At 38.6% G+C, this 26,734-nt stretch overlaps 1 protein-coding gene and 1 pseudogene across 6 annotated transcripts in view; both read right to left on the reverse strand.

Moving 5' to 3' along the window:
* Window positions 1–466: 466 nt before the first annotated feature.
* The window catches only part of col26a1 (collagen, type XXVI, alpha 1), a 43,189-nt gene continuing 16,921 nt past the window's right edge, over window positions 467–26,734 (reverse strand). For 4 of the 6 annotated variants that reach the window (XM_088346158.1, XM_088346156.1, XM_088346153.1 and 1 more), the window contains 11 exons: window positions 22,109–22,170; window positions 21,920–22,022; window positions 20,872–20,970; window positions 18,695–18,838; window positions 12,680–12,748; window positions 12,536–12,588; window positions 12,399–12,461; window positions 12,039–12,074; window positions 11,917–11,961; window positions 10,729–10,813; window positions 6,356–7,090 (listed from right to left, as the gene is read on the reverse strand). In XM_088346158.1, the coding sequence (XP_088202284.1) occupies window positions 6,963–7,090; window positions 10,729–10,813; window positions 11,917–11,961; window positions 12,039–12,074; window positions 12,399–12,461; window positions 12,536–12,588; window positions 12,680–12,748; window positions 18,695–18,838; window positions 20,872–20,970; window positions 21,920–22,022; window positions 22,109–22,170 (887 nt within the window). In that variant the 3' untranslated portion in view covers window positions 6,356–6,962. Of the gene's footprint in view, window positions 602–6,355; window positions 7,091–10,728; window positions 10,814–11,916; window positions 11,962–12,038; window positions 12,075–12,398; window positions 12,462–12,535; window positions 12,589–12,679; window positions 12,749–18,694; window positions 18,839–20,871; window positions 20,971–21,919; window positions 22,023–22,108; window positions 22,171–26,734 lie in introns of those variants that run through there. The other 2 variants (XM_088346155.1, XM_088346154.1) reach the window with 2 other exon arrangements.
* LOC148357943 (U2 spliceosomal RNA) lies at window positions 23,894–24,031 on the reverse strand (annotated as a pseudogene).

Below are 26,734 nucleotides of genomic sequence, written 5' to 3' on the forward strand. Positions count from 1 at the left end.
TTGTTATAAACAATATGTATTCCATTAATATTATGCTCAGTTGACAGTAAACTTAAACCGGGAGAGGAACTAAACTTCATGAAAACTGCAACAATTTTGGTCTAGAGTCAAAATAAACATAATCGTCCGAAGACTACTTATTACAAATGTGAGGCATTGGGCGAACTTCTTTTCCGGAGAGTTCTTCCTCAGCGTTTGAGCTAGTCAATATGTCTGCTGTCGTGACGCCACGTTCTTTCATCCTTCGGGCCCACTTTTCACTCCCCAGTCGGCGGATGTTTTTAGGAGAAACATCTGTTGCTGTACAAATGAGATTAGTGGGTCTCCAGCCCGCGGGGGCCATTCCTACAACACAGTTAGTCAAAAGTGGGGTGGGAAGTCGAAAAAAGGGGGAGGCTGAAAGGAAGCACGGTTTTAAATCTCCCCAAATTGCTTTCGAATCTAAGTATTCATCACAGTACACCATCATCCTGTTAAACAGCAACGCTACACTTTCAATCTCGATTTGATAAATCCAATTTTTCACCTTCGTTGCTAGGCAACAATTCACCTCAGCCCCGTGGAAAGTTGTCACGCTGCTGACACAAGGTAATATTAAATCCTGCGGGAAAAGGAGAGGGGGAATGAAATGGAGTGCAGTTTAGCAACAGAGGTGATGTGCTTGCTGTTAAAAATTTTCAGTGTTAAAAATGCAAAACACACATTTGCAAACACTCATAAATTATACCTGTGCAAAAAAATCCGTTAATATCCAGCACAACAAAAGGATCCCACATCGGTTTGTTATCACCCGCACCTGACTCTCAAAAGGACGGTGGTATTTAAGGACTGTACTGACAGCAAAAGCTGTCGGATCACTGCTTGCCTTTTTGACGATCCTACTAGATTTACAAAGGAACACGGTCCTGAAACACATTTACATGGGACCGAGTAATGTAACGCGTTATTGATAACATTTTGTATCTCTACTGTCATTACTACATGGTGCATTACAGCATTATTCCACTTCTTGTGAAACAGTGTGCAATATTTAGTGCTGGGTGGTACAAAGAAACTTTCATTCAGTAAAAAAAAAAACACGCACATTGATCTGAATACCAGGCAAAAATACATGAACTATCATACTAATGTTAATAGTTAAAAATATAATCATAGGTCAAAAAAATTGTATTTCTTTTACACAAGAGAATCCCCACTTAGGTCGCCACCATGTTTGTCTGCCATGTTTCCGCCACGCTGTGCTCTGTTGCACTGGCCCGCTCTTGCACCAGACAACACAGTGCCATCTAGTGGTCAAATATTACACATTGAGGCTGCAAGCACAAATCCTGAATTTGAAAGCCCTCTGATTGAACAATCCTGCGCCACTCAAGTTGCCTTATATAACCCTCAAATTACTTTTTGAATGAAGTAACTAGTAACTGTAATTGATTACTTTTTTCAGTAGAGCGTCCAACACTCCTTAAAAGTCTAAAACATATGTGTAAAAACATTCAGGGTCATATCTGTGTAAAAAATATGTCAGGGTCCAGCACGCCATCATCCTTCAGGATATGCCAATAGGCTGACTGGATAAACCCATACTTGTTCATTATTTCCCTAATCTGACTCTAATCAGCAGAGGGTTTTGTTAAGGACTGTGCTGACAGTAGAAGCTGTTTCATCTTTACTTGCCTTCATTATGTTCCTTCTTGCGAATGTGATCGATCTTGGACTTTCTAAACTTCAAAAACTGTGTAAGATTTTCAGACAGTGTTTTGGGTTCTTCATTTTCTCCTTTCTTACCATGTGCGGACCACTTTTGGTTAAGGATTGCCTGGCTGTTTAAAGTTCTACCAGTGATTGTTTCCAGACCCTTAGATAAAAGTCTATGATCAATCCTGTACTTCTGAATTTTGCCAGCGTGAGTTTTTTTCTCCAGTGTTTTGTGTTTCTATTGTTCTCTCTTCCTTGCATGTGCGTAATACTTTTTGTTATGGACTGTACCGTCAGCAGAAGCTGTCTGATCCTTGCTTGCATGTATATGTTCCTGTCTGCGAATGTTTTTCGACTTTTGATACTCGTCTCTGATCATTCCTGGACTTACGGAATTTTGCCACCCGTGAGTTTCTTATGGACAACGTATGTGTTTATCTTGTCCTCCTTCCCACCCATGTACGGAGCGCTTTTTGTTAATTTAGTGTTAAACCTGTTCATTTTACACCCTTACATTGAGCGATACTGTGCTCCCTACTTGTTATAGGCATCATCTAGGTAGGGCGCCCGCCCTGAGACTGGAAGGTTGCTGGTTCGAGCTTTGGCCGAGTCATACATAAGACTTACAACATTTGTACTCGCACCCTCCCTGCGTGTACATATATATTTTATATACATCAATACATACATTATATATTTACTCAATTACTAGTATTACAAAGCGAGTGGGGGCAAAAATGTGGAGTTGTTTTAAATAAACAATATACATTTTATTGATGTTATTTGGACTCTATTCTTTTGGGCCTCCTCCAGGTGTCACAAGAGATGCAGGGTGTGTGATTAGGACATTTCTGATTAAAGAGTGGACCATATTAAATAAAGTGTTATGAAAATGTTCATGTGCATCAAACATTGTCAATAAAAAGCAGAGAGAAGCAGCAAATAGGTGAGAGTGTAAGTGCAAGATGCCGCTCCTCCTGGTGTCTTTGATGTTCTGGATTGAACAAGGCCCAAGGTTTAGGGCCCGGCCGACTGCCTTTCATTACACATTTTTTTTTGAAAATTAATTATTGCTTGTGTTTTTTTTTTTGTTGAAACCGGAAAACTTGAAATTAAAGTCGGAATGTTTTGGCGAAACATGGCAGGAATGTAGATTTTGAAAAGCTCTTTGGAAAATATACTGAGCATTCAAAAAAACAAACATCAAGTCCCTTAGTTGTATTGTGTACTGTGTTTTGCAGGCCTGCAAGCTGTTGCAGCTTCACAAATGCAGAGAGACAGTCAGTCATACCTGATACACTCTAAGCGTTGTATTGAATCTCTTTGAAGTTCTGCATCTGGGTCTGCTCAGGGGGACTGTCAACAGCGGGTGTCTTTTGCTCCCTCCTTTGGCAACCGGTGGCTACCAGTATTTTTTTTTTTTTAATGCGAATGGAATAAGGCAGGCGTCTGTTTGTGGGAGGTTGCTGATTATTCTTTGTGATCAAAGCAGTACACAAACTGAGAGGAAATGTATAACAGAATCCAGATTTCACCAATCATTTACCAAGCTGGTTACAGAGTCATTGAAAATAGTCCAATCTTTTTCTAGCTTTTAGAAAAATATCATTATGACAGGCCCCTTGGGGTAAAAGAGACTTTAAACCCTAATTGGAATGTTTTCAGGTTCAGGAAAAGCTTTGAGAAAATAATGGAACGTGGATTATTTTGGGTGTTATTAACCAATTTCGAGTCTGCCGACAATAGAAACGTAATGAGACTCAAATCACCGGTCTACGTGGTTAAGGCATGTCCCTTAATAAGGCCAGCCATGAACCACTTAACAAGGTCAGACAGGGATCCCCAACCTTTTTAAAGCTTTTTAGTTAATGATTAGCGCCAAAGGCTACCAGTTTGATATGGATTTCTAAAATACTTGCTTATTACCATGTTTTTACTATGCTATTATTATATTATTACCAAGTTGAATAATAGACAATAGGCTCAGTCAAACACTGATACATCATTTTCCTAGAAAATCACAATGACCCATCATTAGTGAGCAGGCTCCTCAGTTGCCCACCTGATGCTCGTGGGCACAATGTTGGTGACCCCAGCTTTAGAGAATGATGTCATGTGAACCCCTCTATTAATATTTTTTATGAGCAATTGTTTTTTTTTACTGCATTTGGCCTCTCATGACATCATGGCCCTTAATGACACACGGCGGGAAAAATAGGAAAGCGCAATGTTGACCGATTTCTCTAGAATCTCTCAAAAACAAATGACATGTTCTTCAGTTCACCTCAGTGTATTCTGTTCACGTACAGAACCTTACATTTTTGTTTCAATATGTTTTTGTTGAGCATGTGTTTGAACATCTTTTTATTGTTTTGGGGGAAAAACAAACTATTATAGTATATAATACAATTTGATAGGGAGGCACCGTACCACATATCAATATTGATACCAGACTTTTGTTTCAGCTAAGATAAATGACATTAGACAAGGGTTTATATTGAAAAATATTTCAAAGCCAACGACTTATAGCAATGTTTTAAACTGGTTTTGTTCTTATCTCACAAACTGACATTTCTTTGTAGGTATGGATGTGCGTTCCTCCAGAACCCATGAAGTTACATGTGGGGTTCCCTAAGGTTCACTCTTAGGCCTACTTCTTTTTGGGGCGGCAGTAGCTCAGGAGGTAGAGCGCTCGTCTTGCGATCAAGAGATTGCGGTTCGAATCCCGGCTCCTCCGTGTTACATGTCGAAGTGTCCTTGGGTAAGACACTGAACCCCTAATACCCCCAATAAGCAGGTTAGCGCCCTACATGGCTGCACAGCCGCTATTGGGAAATGTGAAGCACATTGTAAAGCGCTTTGGGAAGTCTTGACTTGAAAAGCGCTATATGAATGCAGATCATTTCATTTCATTGCATTTTAATCTGTATATGCTTCCACTTGGGGATGTTATCAGGAGATAAAGGGTCAACTTCCACAGTTACGCTGATGACACCCAGCTCTCCATTGCCGTGCCCCCTGATGACACAAGTCTTATAGATACCCTTTTAAAAATCTTTGAAATGAGATGTTTGCGTAGTATGTGTGGAATGACATGACCGGATAGGTTAAGGAATAAAGAAATAAGGAGAACTGGTGTGGTAAGATACCTGTAGCCTGCTGAGAGGGTTGATGAAAATGTTCTGAGCTGGTTTAGACATATTGAAAGAATGGAAGGCCATTTGACTAAAAGAGTATGTAGTGCAAAAGTAATAGGTATTAGAATGAGAGGAAGGCCCAAATATGGTTGGGTGGATGGGGTAAAACGTGCTCTGGGATGTGAGGTCGGTTAATTTAATGGATGCAAGAATGTGTGTTAGGGGTAGATGTGAATGGCTAAGGATAGTTAAGAATAACTGATATCGACGCATATGATGCGGAGGGGGTAAACCAGTGTATGCTGTCGGGCTTGTCTTCTGAGGAAGGGTTGCGTGGCACAGCAACTCACCTTGTTGTGCTGTGGACTTAATGTTCGATGTCAGGTTGGGAAGAGCGAAGGGGAATGAATGTTGATGGCGAGTGAGTTCTTGACTCTCACCACCTCTCATGTGGAGGATATGGTTTTTCTGATTGCATAGGATGCCAGTTCATTATTTTGACGATGATATCTTATTGTTGTTTGTATTTTTGACTATTATTCACTGTTCACAATACTGTCACTATCTGCCAATGTTTCTGGTCTTTGATTTCCACACCCTTTTAATAAGAGATTTAATTAAAAAATATGGTTCAGGGGAGGGCTTTTAGAACCAGTTTGGAACTTCTTTTCTGTGGGTTGGTCTTCTCCTCCGCTCCTTGCAGGCTCAAAATCCGTAGATTTTTTTCTATTCCCATTTTAAATTTTCACTGTATTATAAGCTTATCAATTAGAGTTTGGGTAAAAATAGGCTCAGTCAACCCATATCACATCGGCCTTGTTTGAAAGCACTGAATGTTTTCCTTAAGATGTGTAAAATTATCGACTCATTTTAAAAGGGATTTTGGATCAATTGATCGTGTATTTAAAGACACGCATAATGTCAATGATTTTTCATGCCAGTGAAAAATTCATTTCAAAGAAAATTGCAATGACCCATCACTGGGGAGCCAGTTTCAGAGCCGGCCCGCGGGCTACTCACAATTTCTTTAAGAGTATTTTGCAACTTTGTGTTCTACCAAGCAAGTCATTCAAGTCCATCCATCCATTATCTGCACTGCTTATCCTCAGTAGGGTCGCGGGGGTGCTGGAGCCCATTCCAGGCATCTTTAGGCAGTGGGCAGTGGACAGCCTGAACTGTTTGCCAGCCAGTTGCAGGGCACACAGGGACAGACAACTCACTTGCTCATTCACACCTAGGGACAGTTTGGACCGGCCAATTAACCTGACATGTTTTGGGTAGGTTTTTAGTATGTGGGAGGAAACCGGAGTGCCCGGAGGAAACCCACGCAATCACGGGGAGAACATGCAAACTCCACACAGGAAGGTTTGCTCTCATGACCTCAGAACTATGCCGAACAACGTACCACTGCACCGCCGTGCTGCCCAATTCAAATGCAATATCACCCAAATTAAAGATATCCAATGAACACCTTTTAGCCTTTCGTGTACATAACACATGAAAGTTTATTACTCGAGTGTGACGCGGCCACTCTCCGAGGCATTTACAAAGATGTAATCCTGTCAGCTTGTGAGAAAGTAAAAGGAAAGACAAACTTACTTTCCAGATGTGCGGTCTCCAGACATACTCTCTAAAAAGCAAACTATCATTTTAAGCAGACGTGGTTGGCAGGCCGTCACATCTTAGCTCGGCTTTAACGAGGTGGAGAGTAAGGAAAAAATATATATGTTGGACAGGCTGACATGGGATGTACGGCGAAGACGCTTGGAGAGTGTTGGACACTAAACCGTACGTTTTTGGCCTCTCAGGAAGCTCTTCTATCGCAGCCTAGGGAGCTCTGCCAGCGTGAGCGGGCCAAAACTGATGTATTTACTAGGCAGTCTTTTATCTGCGGTAAGAAAGAAGCCAAGACCCTCATAACACTTTATGGGCTTATATTTTACTGAGTGACAACGTGTAAGCGCTGCTGTTCTACACTTCTGGTGACCGAAATCCTGCTGCGGCCGAGCCAAAAAAGGGACCATGAAGCATCATATCAAACTCATCTGAAATGCTTGCGGCGATAAAAGGCAATAAAAGCGTGAGGAGGGAAAAAAATGAAAACGTTCGGCCAAAAATATACATTGCGACTCAAATGGAAGATGGTGGTTGGATCTTCGGCGGGATGGGCTTGGGACCGGCTTGGCGGCGTTTGTTGTTTTTTATCGGCACGGACATAGGGTCCATGAAGACATCATAGCCGGACCCCTCGGGGAATCCTGTGGGGGACATGCATCAGTCAGTCACATAATGCGCAAATAATCAAAAACAACTTGAGAGAGAGATGAAAACACTCCAGCATTTCTTTTCACTCAAAAATAGAGCAGGGTTTTTAATCCGGCCCCCTAAATGCTAAAAATATGAAAATAATATAAATTGGTAACAAAAAGTTTACAGACGCTCCCCTATTTACGACCATTAACTTATGTAAAATGGTAGATACAAACATTTTTTCGGGATGTCGAAAGATATCCAGACATTGCTGCAAGTTAGATTTTTTATTGTTTGCACCTTTTTCCGAGTACAAGACATTACTGTAGTGCTTCTTTCCACCGCTACCGGCTTGTCGTGGCGCTGTGAGATGTCACCCAGCATCCACCCCGAAGAAGAAATGTGCTTCCTCTTCTTAGTATGTGTACAAACATTCTATATTGTCTATGTCTATACTATATCCAGTGTGCTAAGAACTTTGAAGTTTTCATTGTTTAATATCTCATGCATCCATTCAATATGGTTGGTGTAAAGTGTAAGAAGAGGCGAGCCGTTTCATTTGAAATGAAAGTGGAATAAGAAAGCTTGATGCGGTTGAGAAAATGGTTGGATCACTTTTTTTCGGCCACTTTGTACCACGGAGGAGGTCGTCATTTCATCAGGTATTTATTGTATCTATCAGGATATTTGTTGAATTTAATGAAAAAAACAAAACAAATATGAGCTAGCTGTATTGCATTTGGAGTTTTTCAATGCTAATTATCAAATTTAGTGCTTAAAAAGGGACATCATTAATTACACTGCTTCAATTTCTAATGTTTCAATACCAATTTGATAAAATAATCAATTTATAGGTGGGTGGGTGGATCCCTCATACACACAATTTTTTTGTTGTTGTTAACCTCATGCGAAAATGGCACTGGTGAATTTTTGGGAGATTTTTTTGTTTTATGCATGGGAGGTTAGGAAGACAATTCCAGTTATTCATATTTTTATTCACATATTTTTAACTGTCGGCATCCATAATGGCCTTAATTACGGTACTTACATGCAAATCCGATAATGGCCGTACTGATGTACTGTAAGGCCATTATTGCAAAGAATATAATTTTGAAATCCAGTATTTTTTTTTCAGGAAAGCCCCTGTGTGTAATATTTGGTGACTAGATGGCACGTTATTGTCTAAGGCCGACGAAAAACAATGCCACAGAGCACAGCATGGCAGCGAGGTGCCAGGCACAAATGGCGGCAACTTCTTTGTGGGGATTCTACTATGTTTAAGAAATACAAAATTCTCAACCTATGTTTTTTTTTTAATGAAAATTAATCTCGATTACTGTAATGCACTACTCTGCGGTCTCCCAAAGTCCAAAATCAAGAGCCTTCAGCTGGTACAAAATGCTGCAGCGAGGCTTTTAACTAAGACAAGAAAGTTGGATCACATTACCTCGATTTTAGCTTACCTGCATTGGCTCCCTGTTAGCTTAAAATGTGATTTTAAGGTTCTGTTGGCAGTATACAAAATCATGCATGGACTTGCTCCCTCATATTATTCAGATTTAATTTCCTCCTATGTTGTGGTCCGAAGTCTTCGCTCTGAAAATGCTGGTCTACTCGGGATCCCAAGAGCCAAGAAGAGATCTGCAGGTTCGAGAGCGTTCTCCATCAGGGGATGGCGTAATAATAGTCTGTGGTTTTGGAACAATCTGTGGTCTGTGCAGCCCTTTGAGACTCTTTGTGATTAAGGGTGTCACAAATAAACATGACTTGACTTAATCTTGGTATGATAGATCATGCATTTTTCCTCATATTCAAATTTTTTTTTTTTTTGTTTTTCTGCCACCAGGAGGCAATACATATTACACACTATCCCTAAAATGTGAATTTCCCTGCGGGGATGAATAAATTATCTATCTATCTATTTATCTAAAATGTGTCCTACGAATTCGTCAGCTGTTGGTTAGTCCATTATTGCATGAGAAATTTGCTATTGCACGGTAGAAAAGTTAATTTTTTGCTCATTAGGAATATTCTTGACAAACTCAATATGTAATATCAATACTAATTACATTGTGATTTAAAAGAAAAGCTACTGTCTTCAAATTTAACAGTTTTTAGCTTTTTTCTCAAAAACCAATTATTGTCATTATACAATTTTCACACGGGGTTAACGAATTATACTGTTTAGGATGTTCTAAATAATACACAATGTCCCTTTAAGTTTAATTTTTCATTTGAATTTTAGTGTGTTTTTCCTTGTAGGGGTTCTCCGCACCGGCAGGGTGTGGTCAGCTGGCTGTCAGGAGCACAGCTTTAAATTCTTTCCTTACGTGGTTAGTCTGTGCCTAACCATAGTTTTATTCATTTTGTATTATTTTATTGTAGTTGAGCTATTGTGTGTGTGTGTGTGTGTGTGTGTGTGTGTGTGTGTGTGTGTGTGTGTGTGTGTGTGTCAACGTATTTGGCATTTTGGATTGTTGGGTGGGAAGAAAGGTTGTTTTTTTTCTTTTCGTATTGTACATTGAATGTTTTTATTCCGCACAGAAAAGTTCTTTACAAACACAACTTGATTTGATTTTTGATCCAAGGGGAAAAAAACAAGCTTAAGTAAGAACAAGTTTAAAAATCTTCTTATATTATATATAATTTTTTTTTTTAAATATTTGACAAAACTAAGTAAATCAGATTTATTTAATTAATAGCAATAATAGACAGGGATTTGTTCACAAGCTCCTGCTATTAATATGACAAAAATGAGTCAAATATTACTATCTGTAATATCAAAATAAGTTTTTATATTTGAATGATGATTTGCTGCAAAATTTAAAAATAAGAATGAATAAAGGCTGCCATATTTTAGTTGACTCAGCAAATATTTACTTTCATTACTTTGTATTTGACACTTATGTTCTGACATTTGATGACAATATATTTTTTCCCCTTTAGGGGTCCATTTCACGCAGCAGGTCTAGTAAAAACCCTGAGTGTGTTAAGCCCTAAATGACGATGAGTTGTCAGTTTCACAATACCAGGGAAAGAGGGTTAACTATCTCAGTTTCTCAAGGAGGTAACAGCAGGTTACTTATATTCTATAGCTTATGAATGACCTATATTTCATGTTGACAATATCTGTGTATTATTCTTTATTGCAACATCCGTTGCAGCCTGGTCATCCAAGGTTTCTTTTTTTCCTCATGTTGAGGTTTTGAGTTTTTCCTTGCCCTCGTGTAGGTTTTAGATCAGGGGATGGTGTCATAATCGACTGGAGTTTGCAATAATCTGTGGTGACAAAGAGCTATATAAATAAACATGACTTGACTTGACTACAGTTAAAGTGTCTATGAAACTGACTAGCTTGGTAGCAGGTTTTTCTTAAAGAGCTTCAAAGTTTTTATTTGTCTCACAGCCACACACGAAATTTGATTTCCTCATTCAGTCAGATTTTTAACAGCGTCAAAAAATTCTGCTTTTTGTTCTTTGACGAAAATGTCAATCGGCCTTTATAAAAAATCCCATTGTCCATGTTGAACTGGATTAAATGAATGAATTTAGGAGCCTTGGAGAATGTGTTCTTGTTGAAACTTCTTTGATCATGATGGGAAAAATAGCAACGATCAACTTGCTGTGTTGTTGGCTTCCCGCTTACCGTGAATGCCCATCATGTGCTCCAGGATGAGGAGCCTCTCAGCCAGGATCTTCAAAGCCTCCCGGAGTTGTGGAACAATGTCCGGCTTCAAATCAGAATGTCACAAAATCAGCTGTGTTGCATACAACTGTTTTTGCGTAAATAAGTCTCATTATTGCAATATTTTTCCGAAGGAAATATGCTTTTGGGGGTAGTAATAATTTGATCATAATCTACTACATGCACAAGGGTGTCCAAACTACAGGCAAGGAGCCTTGTGCTGCCCACCAGTTATTTTTCAGTGGCCCAAAGCATATACAAAATGGCTGCCAATGTCCTGCTAACCCCTTGCCTTTCCTTTTGCTCCTAGACTCCCTCCTTGCCGAACACCAGTGTGTCCAGCCCCATATTCACCACCTACAATTGGCCATTGGACTGAGCCGATGCGTGTATAGGTGTCACTCATTGTTGATGAAGCAGGGTGTCTTTTTTTTTTTCTTCCCCATTCGCTCCGTGCGGCACTTTTTTAACATCGAAGTGAGAAGCTGTACTTCTGCAAGCTGTTACTGGGCCGCAGAGGGATAGGAGTGCCAGGCAGGAGGGTTTTTACGGTTCGGGAGTTAGGTGAATTTTCAGATGAGTGTTTAGTGGGAAGTCAGGCTGGAAAGCAACACTTTTGCCTTAGCTCACTAACAACCCCAACAACCTCGCCCAAGGAGAATACCCAGCAAAAATGTATTTATTATTTTATTTCTTTATGAATTAAATTTAACTACAAAAGGTGCTAAATACACACACTTTCCTAAATAAGCAATACAGGTTTGATTAATTTTAGAGATGATTCAATTCAAGGCCAAGAAAATCAAAGTGGTACTCAATTTTTCTATATTCTCCAATTAATAAATGTAAATCCTTTATTTACCAAAACAGAGTAATCTTTTTACAATATTTTTCACTTAAGCTTATGTCTTGTTTATTTTGGTTTGGGTTTTTCCACATTACACTGAAATAAATATCATGGAGAGTAAGTAACATTTTTTAAGTTGTTCTTTTCCTCCTTTGTAACAAAAGTGTTCTTTTATTAAAACAAATTATATCCGTTTTTTATTTTAACCGCCGGATGAGTTTCCAACGGTAAACATGAACATTCAAATGACATACACCTTCTCATACATTAATGAATGCGGGGTGAGTAGCAGATAAGCTTACTTCTTTGAAGCTTTCACCCGGCTCTCCCTTAAGCCCTGGTTGTCCCTGTGAAAGAACACAACAATCATCTTGTCATGTCTAAATTGCTCCCGCATAATAAAACGTAGCAATTGTATACTCACAGCTATGCCCGGTTGCCCTGATTCACCTGGTGGCCCCTGAAGGAGGAATTAGGAAAAAGACAGAACATATTTTAACGCCCTTGTTCTCATATGCTCATTCTGGTCTCCAGCAGACCTCCGGTTTTAAATCATTTCGGAGGCCCACAGGACAGGGGATGGGGGGGAAATCATAGTGGCCTTGGACGAATAGAGTGGAGAGGATTAGTCACGGACTAGAGGCAACCTTTGAAGAAAATCCCACTTCACCTTTCGGATCACATGACATCACTAGACATGTACTCAGAAATAATATCCAATCAATTTGTTCAGCTACACAAGTCATCTTAAAACAAACATTTCTCATTCATAAATCAGTCTCACCGTCTGGCCAGGATCGCCTCTGGGTCCGGTAATCCCGGGGTGGCCGGGATCTCCGTCCTTGCCCTTGTGTTAAAACACAAGAATGCATAACCGTGATTCACTCATTTAGGGCCGAACATAACGATGAGGACACTCACGTTCTGTCCTGGTATGCCTGGAATCCCTTCGGGGCCTCTTGGTCCCAAAGGACCTGCTCACAATAATTGTCTACAGTTATTGATGCGATTGTGTGTTATTACAACATTACCAGTAATGTTTTAGCCTCTGGACAGTGCGTTTACCTTGAGAGCCGGGTGGTCCGGGTGGCCCGGGTGGACCTGGGGGGCCATTTAGACGGATGTACTCTCCTGCTGGAAAAAAATCGAAACAAAGAACAAACTTGATGATAAGAAGAACGAGACTGAAGTTATATCAAAACTGAGTCATCCCTAAAAGGTAGTAGCTACTCTCACCGACTACATAATGGGAATAGTTCAACAAGTTGGATTTTTGGATCAATCCGAATGAATCGTTTACATCCCTATTGATAAACAAATAACCCTTTATACGTGGTGTTTCCATGTTTTCAATTACAACAGCAAAGCGAGAGCGATTTTATTACACAAATAGAAGTTGTTTCGCATTTAACATTTGACATTACCTATTGACTTGCAGAAAAGCCAACATAGCATATAATCCGACCCCTTAAAGTTGCCTTAAAATTAGCCACATACTAAAAGAAATACGTACCCAAAATGTTGAAACATGCGACTAAACAAAAATAATTATTTAAATGTGTAGACGAAAAAGATTAATATACCTGTAATAAAGATGAAAATAAAACATTTTAAAGCATTTACTGGACCTTTAAGCAGCGCTTTGATGGCAGACATTGAAATAATTTCTATTTTGAACAACTATTTGTCTATGTTTTCCCACTTTTCCTTTCCCTTGTCACAGAATTGGGCCCAGTATTATGGTCAAAGGCAATAAAATGCACTAAATCACCTTACATATACAATTGGGATGGTGCTGATCAACTAAACAGGAATAGATCAAGTGAGGGGGGGAGCATTAAGACAGAGCCTGACATAGCATGCCCCTTGTGTTCATTTTGTTTTATGCGCATATAGGCCGACCGCCTGATTTAAGTATTGTAACTTGTGGTTCTAAATTCGGCTAACATATTTTCATGTATATTTGGTGAATAAAGGATGATTTAATTCATGTCATTCACGAAATTCAATGAAGTACAGCGCTTGTTTTACAAGGTTTGCTCGTACGAGGCTTACCAAAAGCAAATATTTATACTATATATGGATGAATACAACTGTGGCACCAAATATTTATTGACTGTCTTGTGTTTGCAGTGGGAAAATAAAATGGAAATGTCCCGGAGAAATCAACAAGTACACATGACTCTTTTTTAGTGAGTAAGCCAACGTTTTGTGCATAACTCGCTGGTACTACAAGGCCCGCAATACTGTCGGTATAAAAATACAGTGCCCCTCTACACACGAGTTACATTTGTTACAAGAAATTTGAGATACGAGATGTCCTTCGCGAAAAAATCTTGCCTGACATGCAAGAGAAAATCCAAGTTACGAGAATTTCCAGACCTTACCACTAGAGGGCCATGCGCTCAAGACTGCTCATTGCTAGCATCAGCTATTCCTAGTTCGCAATCTTACATCTATACCTTGGTGTGTAACCTCCGACTTGCCCCAAGGTAAACGCTCATATAAACTGTTTTATTTCGTTAATAATATCTTGAATATCTTATGACTGTAGTTTTTTCTTCAATTACTATTTGATTGTGTTTCTATTGATATCAACCAATATGTGTTAAATAACTACCGTATTAAGGGTTAACTAGGATAATTTTAGTAGGCCGGTAACAAAATAATTGGTTATTTCTCATAGGGAAAATCTGTTCGAGATACAAGAAATTCTAAACTCAAATTTGATCCCAGGACGAATTAATTTTCTTATGCAGAGAGCCCATTTCATCCCAGTTTATGGAAACTTTATTTGAATGTGTGTATATGCACGACTAAAAAGTGGGGGAAGAAAACTAAGCCAATCATTGAAATCAGAATCTTCCCACTGGACTAAGACCTCAATCAGATTTCTGAGTGCATTCGCTTGGCTTTACATAATCGGAATACTGTTTCCTATTGATTATTTCCTGAATGTAAATGTACCCACTGTTTTAAGTTGAATTAGAAATTAATTCATTACTGTTTTGTAAAAACATAATAATTAATTGTGTAGCGTTACATGATATAATTAATGGTCAATACACTAATGAATAAAAATGAGTGTTTTTTTGTAGTTACATCCAAAGTTAATCCCATTTTAGGATCTCTATACAATTATGTTGTGCGCCCCACTGCACAGATGAGTGACAAAACAAAGTACATTCATGACAGTTCACCAGTTTCCTCTCCAACCCCACCCAAGCGTAGGATGTTCTGTTTACTTTTATTTTGGGACGTGACTAATTATTGAAAAAAAGAACCCGACAGGATGGAAAACAACATAGCACTTTACCATATATGTAAGCCAACAAATTTCTCAAGTGCTTATTATTATATAGTATAAGCATTGGTGGGTTGTATGTTTTTGGCTTTTTCTGAGAAGTCTTGTGAGACTGCTTTTGTTTTTACAAATACGCTTCAGTCCAATCACAAGGTTTCGTTGGGTTTTGTGCAGCCTACGGGCAGTGGGATCTTTCCAAGCCAAAACTTTAATAAAGATAACGTAGTATTTGAGATGATAAGAGTCACCACTGAGATTAGATTATTCCCACTGTGACAGTGACTGACAGCGGCAGCAGGGCAAGCCAAGCCAGCACTCATTAAACGGCCTATTAGACACTTGAGCATGTTGTGTTTTCACTCAAAACACGTGAGAGTTCCGATCGGCGCGTTGTTCTCAGCATGGGAGATGTGTTAAAGAAAGCTTAAAAATACACAAATATACATTCTCACACTTCCACTTGACCGGAGTTATGAAGAACCACCTTCCTGGAACGCAATTACTTTTCTTGGTAACGAGTTTTCTAACCCATTATTAATAAATTTATACAACTCAATTGTCGTTACAATATGGTGAGTTATTCTGCCACTTATTAAATGCAGATCATAAATTACTACTTGTTTATTCTTTGACGGCTCCTCTTTCGCTTATAAGGTAACATATCATCATCAGTCTGCCCACAACACGACACTGATTACAAAATTTACGGACGATGGACATGTTTGTATATAAACCAGTACCCACAAACAACAACAGAATACAGTTACTGCTCAAGCACAGGGTATGATGAATTTCTCATTACTGATATTCTCCACATTACAATTCAAAGGTTTAGGGTCACTTAGAAATTTCCATTTTTTTGACAAAAAGCAAAGTTTGAAGGATAAAATTATTTTTTTCAAACAAAAAACATTATTTCTAACCTTCTTAATGTCTCGACTATACTGTAGTTTTTATGTGCTTTTTATGTATTTTGCAACTCATTTGGTTATTGGCTTATACAGGAACAACAAAATCAATGGGGCAAAGGTAAGCACAGAATTTGCAATGCACCATGCTTTGGGAAAAAAAGAAAATGTCTTGGACATCACCCAGAAATGAAGAAGGAAATATTCGATCGGTTAGAATACAAATGACAAAACGGACTTGGAGTGTCTTAGCTGTGTTATTTAGCTGTCAAGATTGCCCAAGCTAATAAATATAAACCTCTTCGACAGGTTGGTGTACAAGTTTTCTTCTATTTTTTTAATATGTGGGTATTTGAGCATTTTTTTCAATGTGAGCTTATACAGTAATTTGTAAGCTTTAAGAGTATCATGCTAGTTTTGGGGGTCAGTAATCTGAAGGGTGACGCAATTCATTTTTGAATGAAGTTACTAGTAACTGTAACGAATTACTTTTTTTTTCAGTAACACGTCTAACACTGCTCTTGACTTTAGTATACGGTTAGTTGGCTTGCCCCATGTCGAGGCTGTTCTGTTACACGATGGCCTGAGTCCACGCAGGATAGAAGCATATTTTCTTCTGGAAATCATTTTCTTATGTTCCGCTTTTGCTCTGTCCTGAAGGCCTCGCCAAGAAAAGTTAATAAGGGTGGCAGGCCATCTCCTCCTTCACTGGCTGTGGGCCCCAAAACGCACACTGTTGTGTTGACAGCTAACAAATTAGGCCCGATTTACAGCCGCTTGATTTCCCCCCCGAAGCGAACATGGTCTCGCAGACCCAAATCTGCATTGTTCCAGACCCGCAGACATGGTTTTTGGCCCAGAGAGCCAGATACATCTTAATCAGAGCAAGTCGCCTGCAGAAGCGTGACGCATAGATGTCTGCTGCCTTCTAGTGGTGGGAATGACAATATGACACTAGGAACAGGAGGGAGCTGCAGTTAACAGAAACTTGAAAGTTCTCACCATGAAATATACACGCCAGTAAAAACAGAACCCAATTATCTTTATAAAATAAAGATTGTAAATGTTCTTGCACCATTAGGATAACATCTTTTAATATTTTTGTGTAACTGACATGTTACAATGACAATAAATGCTATCACATTATATTACATTCAATTAGATTTCGATCCTCTAATTCCTGCCACTGAAATTGGTATATAGCAAAAGTAATACATTTTTGGGTATCATATCATTTTGCCCGTTTTATGTTTTGTTTATTATATTTCCCGATCTCTTTATGTATTGTTACAGCAGATACATTTACATCTTAAGTAAAATGGTTCCCTTTTTTACTATATTTTTTATTTTGTTTGGTATTGAAGAAAAAAAAGATACTCAGAATGGGCAAAACTATCTACCAGTGGTACAAGAAAAACTTGGGAAGATCATTATATGTCACTACAAATTATAAGATAATTTTACTCATATAAGTTTGTATTGTTTTACTAAAATAATATCTAAAATCAGGAGAAATATCTGCCAAATGCATTAATTAAAATGTCTATGGAAAAACAATGATTTAATAATTTTACTATATTTTTCTTTAATATTTGAAAATATCAGGAAAAGTTGCTCATTTTAAAGCCCCAGTGTGTAATATTTGACTACTGGATGGCACTTTATTGTCCAATGCGAACAAAAACCGATGTCAAGAGCACATTGTAGCAGCGAGATGCCAGACATACATGGCAGCGACTCCTGGATAAAACAAATTAAAAAATTCTTGAACAATGATTTTTCATAAAAATTCACATTGGTGTGTTTCTCTAGTGCAGTGGTCAGCACGTTCGCCAATTACGCGAAAGGTATCTGGTTCAGGACCGGGTGGAAAAACTTGTTGGCTTGGAGAGGGATGGGCGCCACCAGACTGTCCTTGCCCAAGACACACCACAGAAGGTCGTGCCTACTGTTTATCACTACTATTTTTATTATGTTTTTTCTAGTAAAATTATAAAATAAATGCATAACATGAGCAAAATTACTAACTACTTTATTGTTTTTATGAGTATCAGTATTTTAAAGGTTTCTTTTCATAATATTACTAAAAAAAAACACCCTTAAAATGATAGCAAAATCAGAAAATATCCCGCTAAAGAGCAAAACTATTTGAAAGTGGAACAATAAGTAATTTGTAAAGTGTATTATTCACTACAGGGCCATCACCACCCTAAATAAGCGCACAAGATTGTGTAAAAATAGATAGCTTGCCTATGTTTAGAAACAAATGACTATTCATATCTAAATTCTCGATTAATTTTTTTAAATATGTTGCTGGTAAATATCATTACCCTACTTTTCATTGCTCTCTTGCTCTGATGCACTCTTTGCCTATTGATGCTAAAAAAAATACATAATTCTTCTGTCTTAAATCTTTATTACATGTTTATCCCTGAGTGCCACATCAAATCTTATTGTACACAATGTTCACTATGTTCTCATCTATGACAATAAAGACAATCTTATCTCGATACTATATTGAGTTGACGTTGTCGGACCTCCTCTGCTATCCTGAAGCTTAACCTTCTGCCCCGTTGTTTTGGTGGTCTTTTATCAGGCTGCTCAAAAGTGTGGCACAGCTACTATACGTCATTTCAGCACACGGGAACAATTAAACTCAACGAATGCCAACAATTCTCTCGCAAAAGGCTTAGCTTAATGTTTAAGACACATTGCACGTTTAAATACTTTAAAAAGACTGCTGTTCTAGTCATTTCCAATCGTAAACTCTTTTCCATTCATACTCTTCTATTTTTTCCCACCTTGGAGTATAAATGAACGGACAGCAGGATATCTGAACATTTTAAATGTTAAGTAGTATGTTCTCACCTTGCTCATCCACTTGAAACACATCCCCCCTTACATTTACGATAGCACCCCTGGAAGGAGGAGCTGAAGGAGCAGGAGGTCCAGGTGGGCCAGGTAGGCCAGGGATTCCCGCTTCACCTTGTGGACCTATGTCCCCTTTGGGGCCTGAACAAAGACAGTTAATAAGTTAAACAGATGATACGACTTTGTTAAAAGTATTCACAAACAAAAACTTGTTTTTTCAATTCTGCATAGAATGTGTAATGTTCCTCCCGACGGAAATGCAAACAGGTTGCAAAATATTCCATGCGTCGGGGACTCTAGAAATTTAGTCTTAAGTTGACCCATCTGTCTTGTTTGCTGTGGAGCTGGGACATCATTGACGAAACAACACTTTCAAAATGGCAAAATTCATGAACATATTGCTTCTCAATTCTTTATTGTCATGCCTCCCTAGGAAGAAGAAAACCTCTCCTTCCTCCAGTGATCACATAATATTTGTGGGGACAAAACAATGATTGCTCGATATTGGTGAGGATGACATGTCCCCTCCATTCGAGCCAAATCTATGAATTTTCAGCATGTTAAAAAAAACAAACTGAAAGAACTCAAGCGACTTATCAGTGTGATTGGTGTGTAATGTCTTAAGGTGAAGGCTCTATTTATTTGGCTCCATCTTCTCTGTTGCCAACTTTTTTAGACACAGTAAGCACACAGGTCTTTTCCTCATCAGACTTTCATTTGTCTCTTGATCTTCGTCTCTCTCCTCCTGTCTTCTCATATCGGTTAAATATTTTATATTTTTCATTGTGTAACTTGAGGGTCTGCAACACTTCACACACTGTGCAATGCTCATTGCAAACAACTTCTTTGCCACCAAGCATACACTCTGCCAATAAGAGCACCACTGCCCCCTAATTTAGTAGAGATGCAATTGCACTTTATTTTAGAACAGTTAAAGAAAGGCTCTAACGTCAGACGCTGCATGGGGGGCGCACCTCACTATTTGAGAAACAATGCATTAACACAACCTGCGAGGCGTGCTCCGAAACAGACAGCAATTGTAGTGGACAAAGTTTCTCTGACCCGATTTTATGGCTGACGGAAAAATCTAGAGAAAAAAAACGGATATATTGCCAGAGAATCAAAAAAACAGCCGTATCAATTTGGACTAGTGATTGAGTCGAGTGACGAGAACGAGGGCGAACTTGACATTCCTGACAAAGAGGAGACGAGGAGTGATTGTTTTATGAACACAGATTGGAGGTTGTGATTAAGACCTTTCTTCTATGAGTGTTCGGTCTAACAGTTTCAATCCCTTTTTCATAGGAGGTAATTTTGCAATTTTTCGTTATGAATCGCAGGTCGTTTGTCAGTCAGGAACACACCGTTGGAAAATGGGCTATACTAAAGATTAATGAAGTGAATATAATTACTGTCGAAAAATAAAGATGTCGCATTGCAAATATCACATAAACCTTGCCTAGATGTATTTTTTATTCCCTATTGAACTGCTTTATTCAGTTTTTTGTGTATTTGCGATTTACTTAAAAAAAAACTAGATTCTTAGGGACGCTGCAGGCATCGATTTCCCACAAACTGCTCGCGACAACACCCACTGTTGTTGCGAGCAGGTTGATTTCGGTCAGCGGAAAAGACTATTACTGCATCCATTACTGTATCCACCAACGACAGAAAGCCTTGGCATTCTCCACAACAATATGATGACAGGCTTGCAAGTGTGCTGGTGACTCTGATGACGTCACAGCACGGGCTGGGACGGCATTGGCTCAGGAGGTAAGCGCTCATCTTGAGATCAAGAGGTTGCAGGTTTGATTCCCGGCTCCTCTGTGTTACATGTCGAAGTCTTCTTGGGCAAGACACTGAAACCCTAATGCCCCCGATAGCAGGTTTCCTTACATGGCAGACGTTGCCATCAGTTAGTTAGTGTGTAAAAGGGAAAAGTGTGAAGCACATTGTAAAGCACTGTGGGATGTTTTTAGTGACTTGAAAAGCGCTAAATAAATGCAGACCATTTACATCCATCTTCAAAATGCATTATATTGGAAAATAATTTGTACAAACCAATGAAATATATAGAGTTAAAATGCAATAACCATGTAGTGTTCCCTCACATTTTGCATGTTTAAGAATTTGGGATTACCTTTTAAAGACCAATCATGATGGCAATAACTTACCGATGACCCCGGGAAGGCCCGCTCTCCCTGGTGGACCACGAGGTCCCTGTGTGCCCGCTGGTCCCATAGGGCCTGGTACTCCCTCGCAGGTACACACAGCTGGTGAACAGATATGTCTGTTTAGAATATGTCAGTAGGAAAATATTTCCCTAAAAATTAATCTCGGATAGCAGTGGGATTTCTTTCTCATCTGGGTGGGTATTTATTTTGCAGGACGTTACAGTAAGGTTCAACCCGCCATTTAGATAATTATCAAAAACATTGTATTTATTTTTTGTGGAACTTTAATTCATTAAGCAAAGAATGAGTGTAAACTATTGTATGTGCATAAACCTCCTTCAGGTCCCTTCTTTTTACATGGTTGGCCTGTGCCTTGCCGTAATAGTAATTATTTTATCATTTTATTTTCATCATTATTTTGTTTATATTTTATTAAAAATCTATATCTTTCATTGTGTGTATCTGTGAATTTGGTGTTTTGGGTTGTCTGGTGGGCATTGTATTTCCTCTTAGTGCACTGTATGTTTTTTTACGGCACTTTGTGTGATTTGATTTGATAAATCTTCCAACACCAGCAATATCTACAAAACGCCTTGAGGTGACACTCGTGGGGTTAAGAGTTCACAAATATTTTACTTTTTAAAATTAATTTAAAACTCTTCAAAGCCAACAAAACAAGTTTAAAAATTGACATGAATAGCCAATCTGTTAATTCAAGTTGTATTATTTACTACAAGGAATATAGATTGTGCTTAGATAACATTACAGCTAGGCAGTATGGCATACTTTTTCAACTCCCCACAACTAATATAGATTTATCATAATTGTTAACATATTAGGTAACATTTCATTGTAATTATGCATTTGCAATTGTATTTACTGTATTTTCTAGCCTATAAGGCGCATTGGATTACAATACAGTTTTTCTTACTGAGCTTTTATCTTTTACTTAAAACGCTTATTCAGAACAAATAATCCCATTTTGCTAGTACTTATCATTTTCTAAATATTTCATATAAGTAAAATTCACCAAATGTATTGAACTAACCCGGCAGAGTTGGAAGCGGGGCCTCCACCTCATTGCCAACTGAACCCTGTGTTGGCACGGCGACAGTTGGTGATGGCAACCTCATTTCTTCTAATAGCTTGATCTTTAAAAAAAAAGGAATAAAACCAGAATGGATCATCAGATTCATAAGAGACTAACAAATCCACACACAGTTCCATTGTTGTTCACCTGTGATTCAATGCTGTCGATTCTGACACTCATGTCCATTACTGCGGTGCAGTTCAAGCACTCTGCGGACGGAAAAAGAGAAAATTCACGATTATTGCCCTTTTATTACTCCTGCTTGGCAGTAGCAGCAGTATTGGGAAATCCAGCCAAGACAAACACGAATAATGCCCGTCATTTGGCCCTGAACAGAATGCTTATTAGGAATTCCTTCTAAAATCCTGTCACTCGCTCGTAGGATAAATATTATTCCATTGGATTTCTCTTACAGACTTGCTTTACCATAATACTCTGAAGGCCAGCTCGCACACCTGCGTGTCCTCTGACTTAGCATATTTTTAGTGTTCCCCACCGAAACTAAAGCTATTCTGAGCGTGTTGCACAGGCAACCACCAACTGATATTTTTGCATGGCCACAAGGCAAACAAAAACTTATATTTAAAGGCATAGTTCAGACAAATGAGGTATTCTTTCCTGGCACAGGCTTTAGGAATAAGTGTGGCGATGTTTCATCTAATTCAAACGGGGAGACATGATTTAAACACAAATGGGTGTTATTGGTTGGTGAGAGAGTGCGTCATGACAAATAGATTGCCTCATTTTTGTGAGGAATGTGACAGAAACAGAGTACGGAACATTAATGAATGCAAAACAAAAATAAACCACTACAGCTACATTATGAATTTCTTAGGTGTTTGTTTTGTTGTGTTAGACATTCCTTTACAAATCACAGATCATTTTTGGACACCCACTTTACTTTGAAATGCAGTTATTCCTCATCATATCAGTTTCCTCTTTTACACCTTCTGATTTTTATAAATAAAACTTATATCAGGGGTGTTCATTAAGTCAATCGTGATCTACAAGTTGATCTCAGAGCTAGTACTTGTGGATCACTGGAAAGTGTATTTAGTGTGTTGTGTCATTGAGACAAGCCACCATCTACCTGGCAAATGCAGCATGACAGCATGGCGATCCACTTTTATCATGTGGAACAGTAACAAATAGTAGACCTCCAAATTTTGTAAAGAATGGTATCTTCAATTACAAATATATGTATTTAATCAAAATAATTAATTAGTTCAACTTTAATTATTTTAGATTTCATTTTTAATTGTAACTTTTGTTAATGCAACATCTAGTTAAGCCTTGTCATCCTGGAAGGGGGATTACCTCACGTGTGGTCCCTTCTCATGGTTTCTTCATTTTCCTCATGCTGAGGTTTTTTAGTTTTTCCTTGCCCTCGTGTAAGTTTTAGATCATATGGTGTAATAATAGTCTGTAGTTTGCAATATTTTGTGATATGTGCAAGCCCCATGAGACTCCTTGTGAAATGCTATAAGAATAAACATGAATTGATTTGTTTACTTATGATGTAATGAGTAGAGTTCATAGGAAACGTACTATATGTATGTATTGCAATTTTTTGGGTAGGTAGACCATTTTGACTTTAATATTTTGCAGTTTTGCTGTATTTTACATGCTAACAAGTGTGAGCCCCCCTGGCCTTAATCTTTTTATAGGGTTTTGTGTAGATTGTTTTACCACATGTTAGACTGTTCCTGCAGTCTCATAAAGCAATAAGCAGGAAGACAGAACTGAGTGCGCTGAAAACTAAAAAATGGGGTTTTGGGGTTTTTAAGGGTTATTGATCTATCTTCGTTATTCATTATCCATTATCCGTTATCGGTCAGTTCATAATACGCTACAAAGCCTAGGAGCCGGGACACTTACTCTCAGCCAAAAGGCCAAGCTAAGGTCCTAGTCCTAAAGCCATGCTGCGATCATTGCGAATGCACCGTTCCCGGAGGTACTGCAATACCGGGCCGATGCGTGGAGTGGACAGAGCAAGCTCATATTCCATCTCCGAAATGCAAAAATCAAAGATGGTGACTTCATAGAAAGTACACAAAAGGGCCAAGCTAAGGACCTAGCACATCAAAGTCACCAAAATTTAAACCGAATGTGCTTTGTTTAGCAATGTTTATGCTCCAAAAAAATAATCGAAAGTTACATTAGAACTATCTAATTTAATATAGCCAGCTATCTAGTTGACTTGCGGTTGAGGACAAAAACAATCAGAGTGTATCTGATTTAATAATTGACCAATGAACATCAAAATAAACCCATCAGAAGCACAAAAGAGGCAGAGAAACTCACGCAAACAGACTTAAAGATTTGCCAGCACTAGTTTTCTAACTCCCATGCCACTCTAAAGGTAGGCCTCACCCTTTAAATCCACACACAATCAAAGTCACATACTCAGTGGGCTAAAATGTCAGCATGGCAAACCAAAGTGGACAAAAATAATCCATGACAGGGGAAAAACACCCACGACAAATTAAATGTTATGGGGTTTAGTATAGCTTTTCCTAGCTGGATTAAGTTAGACTCTTTTTCCTATTGCTTTGCTTCCTAGGAAGGACTGAAATGCCATCTGATAGTGTATTGTGGATTTTTGTGTGATCCTTAAAAAAAAGCGTAATACCGGATCTTTATATCAAGCACATAGTGGATTTAATTGATAATTGCGCACTTCAACATGGAAGAAAACGACGTAAATTGTTTATTGCTTGAAATTGTCAGTTTCAGCGCCAAACAGCATTGGTCGGCAGGAAAGGCTTATTTCGTCTAGTTCCTTGGCTCAAGTCTGGAATGTCAGCTGTCAGTCCCGCGGATGGGAACCACCCACATTGCGGTCAAACCCCAGAAAGCAAGAACGAGAAACAACTGGCACTCATGAATAACCAGCTGACAAAAATGACCCCAACGGCTATGCTCTGCTGGATTCGGCATTGCCAACCGCAGAGTACAGGATGTTAACGGCGGCCACTGAGGTTTCTATTTTTCTGAAATAAAACGCCGTCTACCCGCCTCTGTGCATTAACCAGACCCTGTGATGGCAATCATGGGTGTGGTTTCTAGAGACCTGGGTCCCCGATTTCTTCTTTGGAGCAGGGCTACAAGCGGAAGTGAAAATACACATCTGAAATGACAACAAAATAAACACATCACAAGCACAAAGGATTTGCCAATCCGAATACTGAAAATTGGTCGAAGACAGAGGGAAAGAGATGACCCAATGCGGACTGTTTGTTGTGACTATCCTCAAATGTTCAACTTTTGAGTTTGCTGTGAAGCCCTGCAGGGCCTTCTCTGCTGGCCCACAAAAAATGTTGGTTGGTATGTTGGGGTTGGGCCGAGCTTCTCTCTCGCTGACTTTATTATGTTATCCACTTGTCATTGACTCCATTTATACAGTCCTGTTTATCTTTAATTCTTTTTACAAAAGACACGCTTTACGTGCCCTACAGCGCTGCGGCTCTTCGCTGGCAGTGAGCACTCGGCCCACTAGTGGTAACATCTTGACATTTTCATAACTTGGATTTTCTATCCTATGTCGGGTGAGATTGTTACTTGAAAGACGACCCGTATCTGGAGTGTCTTATAACTAGAGTTGCTCGTATGAAGAGGGGCAAATGTAGTTGATTATTACAGTCCTAGCGTAGAAATGCACAAAGATTCTGTATCTTTCAGTCCTGAATAAATGGCACAGGTGGACAACATATTTCTCTGTTGTGTGCCTCAAGTTTAGATGGATTTCTTTCAAACAGGAAACAAGTGTCTCTGTATCACCCACTGGGTGATTGATTTCTGTTCCCCAAGCCATTTAAGATCCTTTCTTCATTGCTAATGGGTTAACTTGTGTTTTCCGGAGCCTAAAGTTGGCTTTTAGTATCTATAAGTCACATGGCATGAAAACATACACAGCATCAACAAATTGACCTCACGTACATCTGAAAAATACTTTTTAAAAAAGGAAGCATGTTTTCCGATTTCTGGGTTAGGAATTTAATTACGTCCTGTTAGAAAACCATACTTCCTTTGTGTTCCTCCTGATGTTTACAAGGAGACCACAGCTATAGGATCTCCGTTCCATAATTACACCAAGGGAACACAAGATTTATTTTGCACTGCATTGAACTCTTGGGAAAACAATTCCATTTGGGGTTTTGTTAAGTGAGAAGTCAAATAATAACAATAAATAAAAAAAGCTTTTGAGGAAAATAAGTACTGAGGATCAATGTCGGTCTTGAGCTGTCAAGAGAGACAATAGATTCATACTTTGCTAAGGGCAGTATTACTCAACCTTTTTTTGAGCCAAGGCTAAATTTTTTTTGTAAAAAAAGAAAATAATAATTAAAATGAATAAAAACTATGCGGAGGGTATATATTCAGTTATTTTTTTGCAGTTTTACTGAACGAAAGAAGTTGATAAATACTGTATATTTCCCAGTACTAACTCATTAGCAGATAATTAGAATATTAAAAAAAATGAATAGTAAAAGTAACCATGTCCGAACTGTTTTCTTTTTTATCGTAAAATTAAAAAATATGCATATATTAAAATAGACAAAATTAAGTGCAAGATTTTTACTTAACTAGATTTATTATGTTATTTTTGCATTGCATTCCTGAAGGTGGGGTACGTAGTCTGAGGTGTCTTTAAATAGTCTAAAATTAAATATTTCCTATATCCGGTATGTTTTAACAATGACCAACTGAGTTCAATGAGCCTATATATTTTTTTTTCCTACCGCGCCCATCGGCTTTCATCCTACTTTTCCC

This window comes from Urocampus carinirostris, chromosome 10 (assembly GCF_059441175.1).
Source record: "Urocampus carinirostris isolate Australia breed hairy pipefish chromosome 10, RoL_Ucar_1.0, whole genome shotgun sequence".
Classification (NCBI taxonomy): Eukaryota; Metazoa; Chordata; class Actinopteri; order Syngnathiformes; family Syngnathidae; genus Urocampus; species Urocampus carinirostris.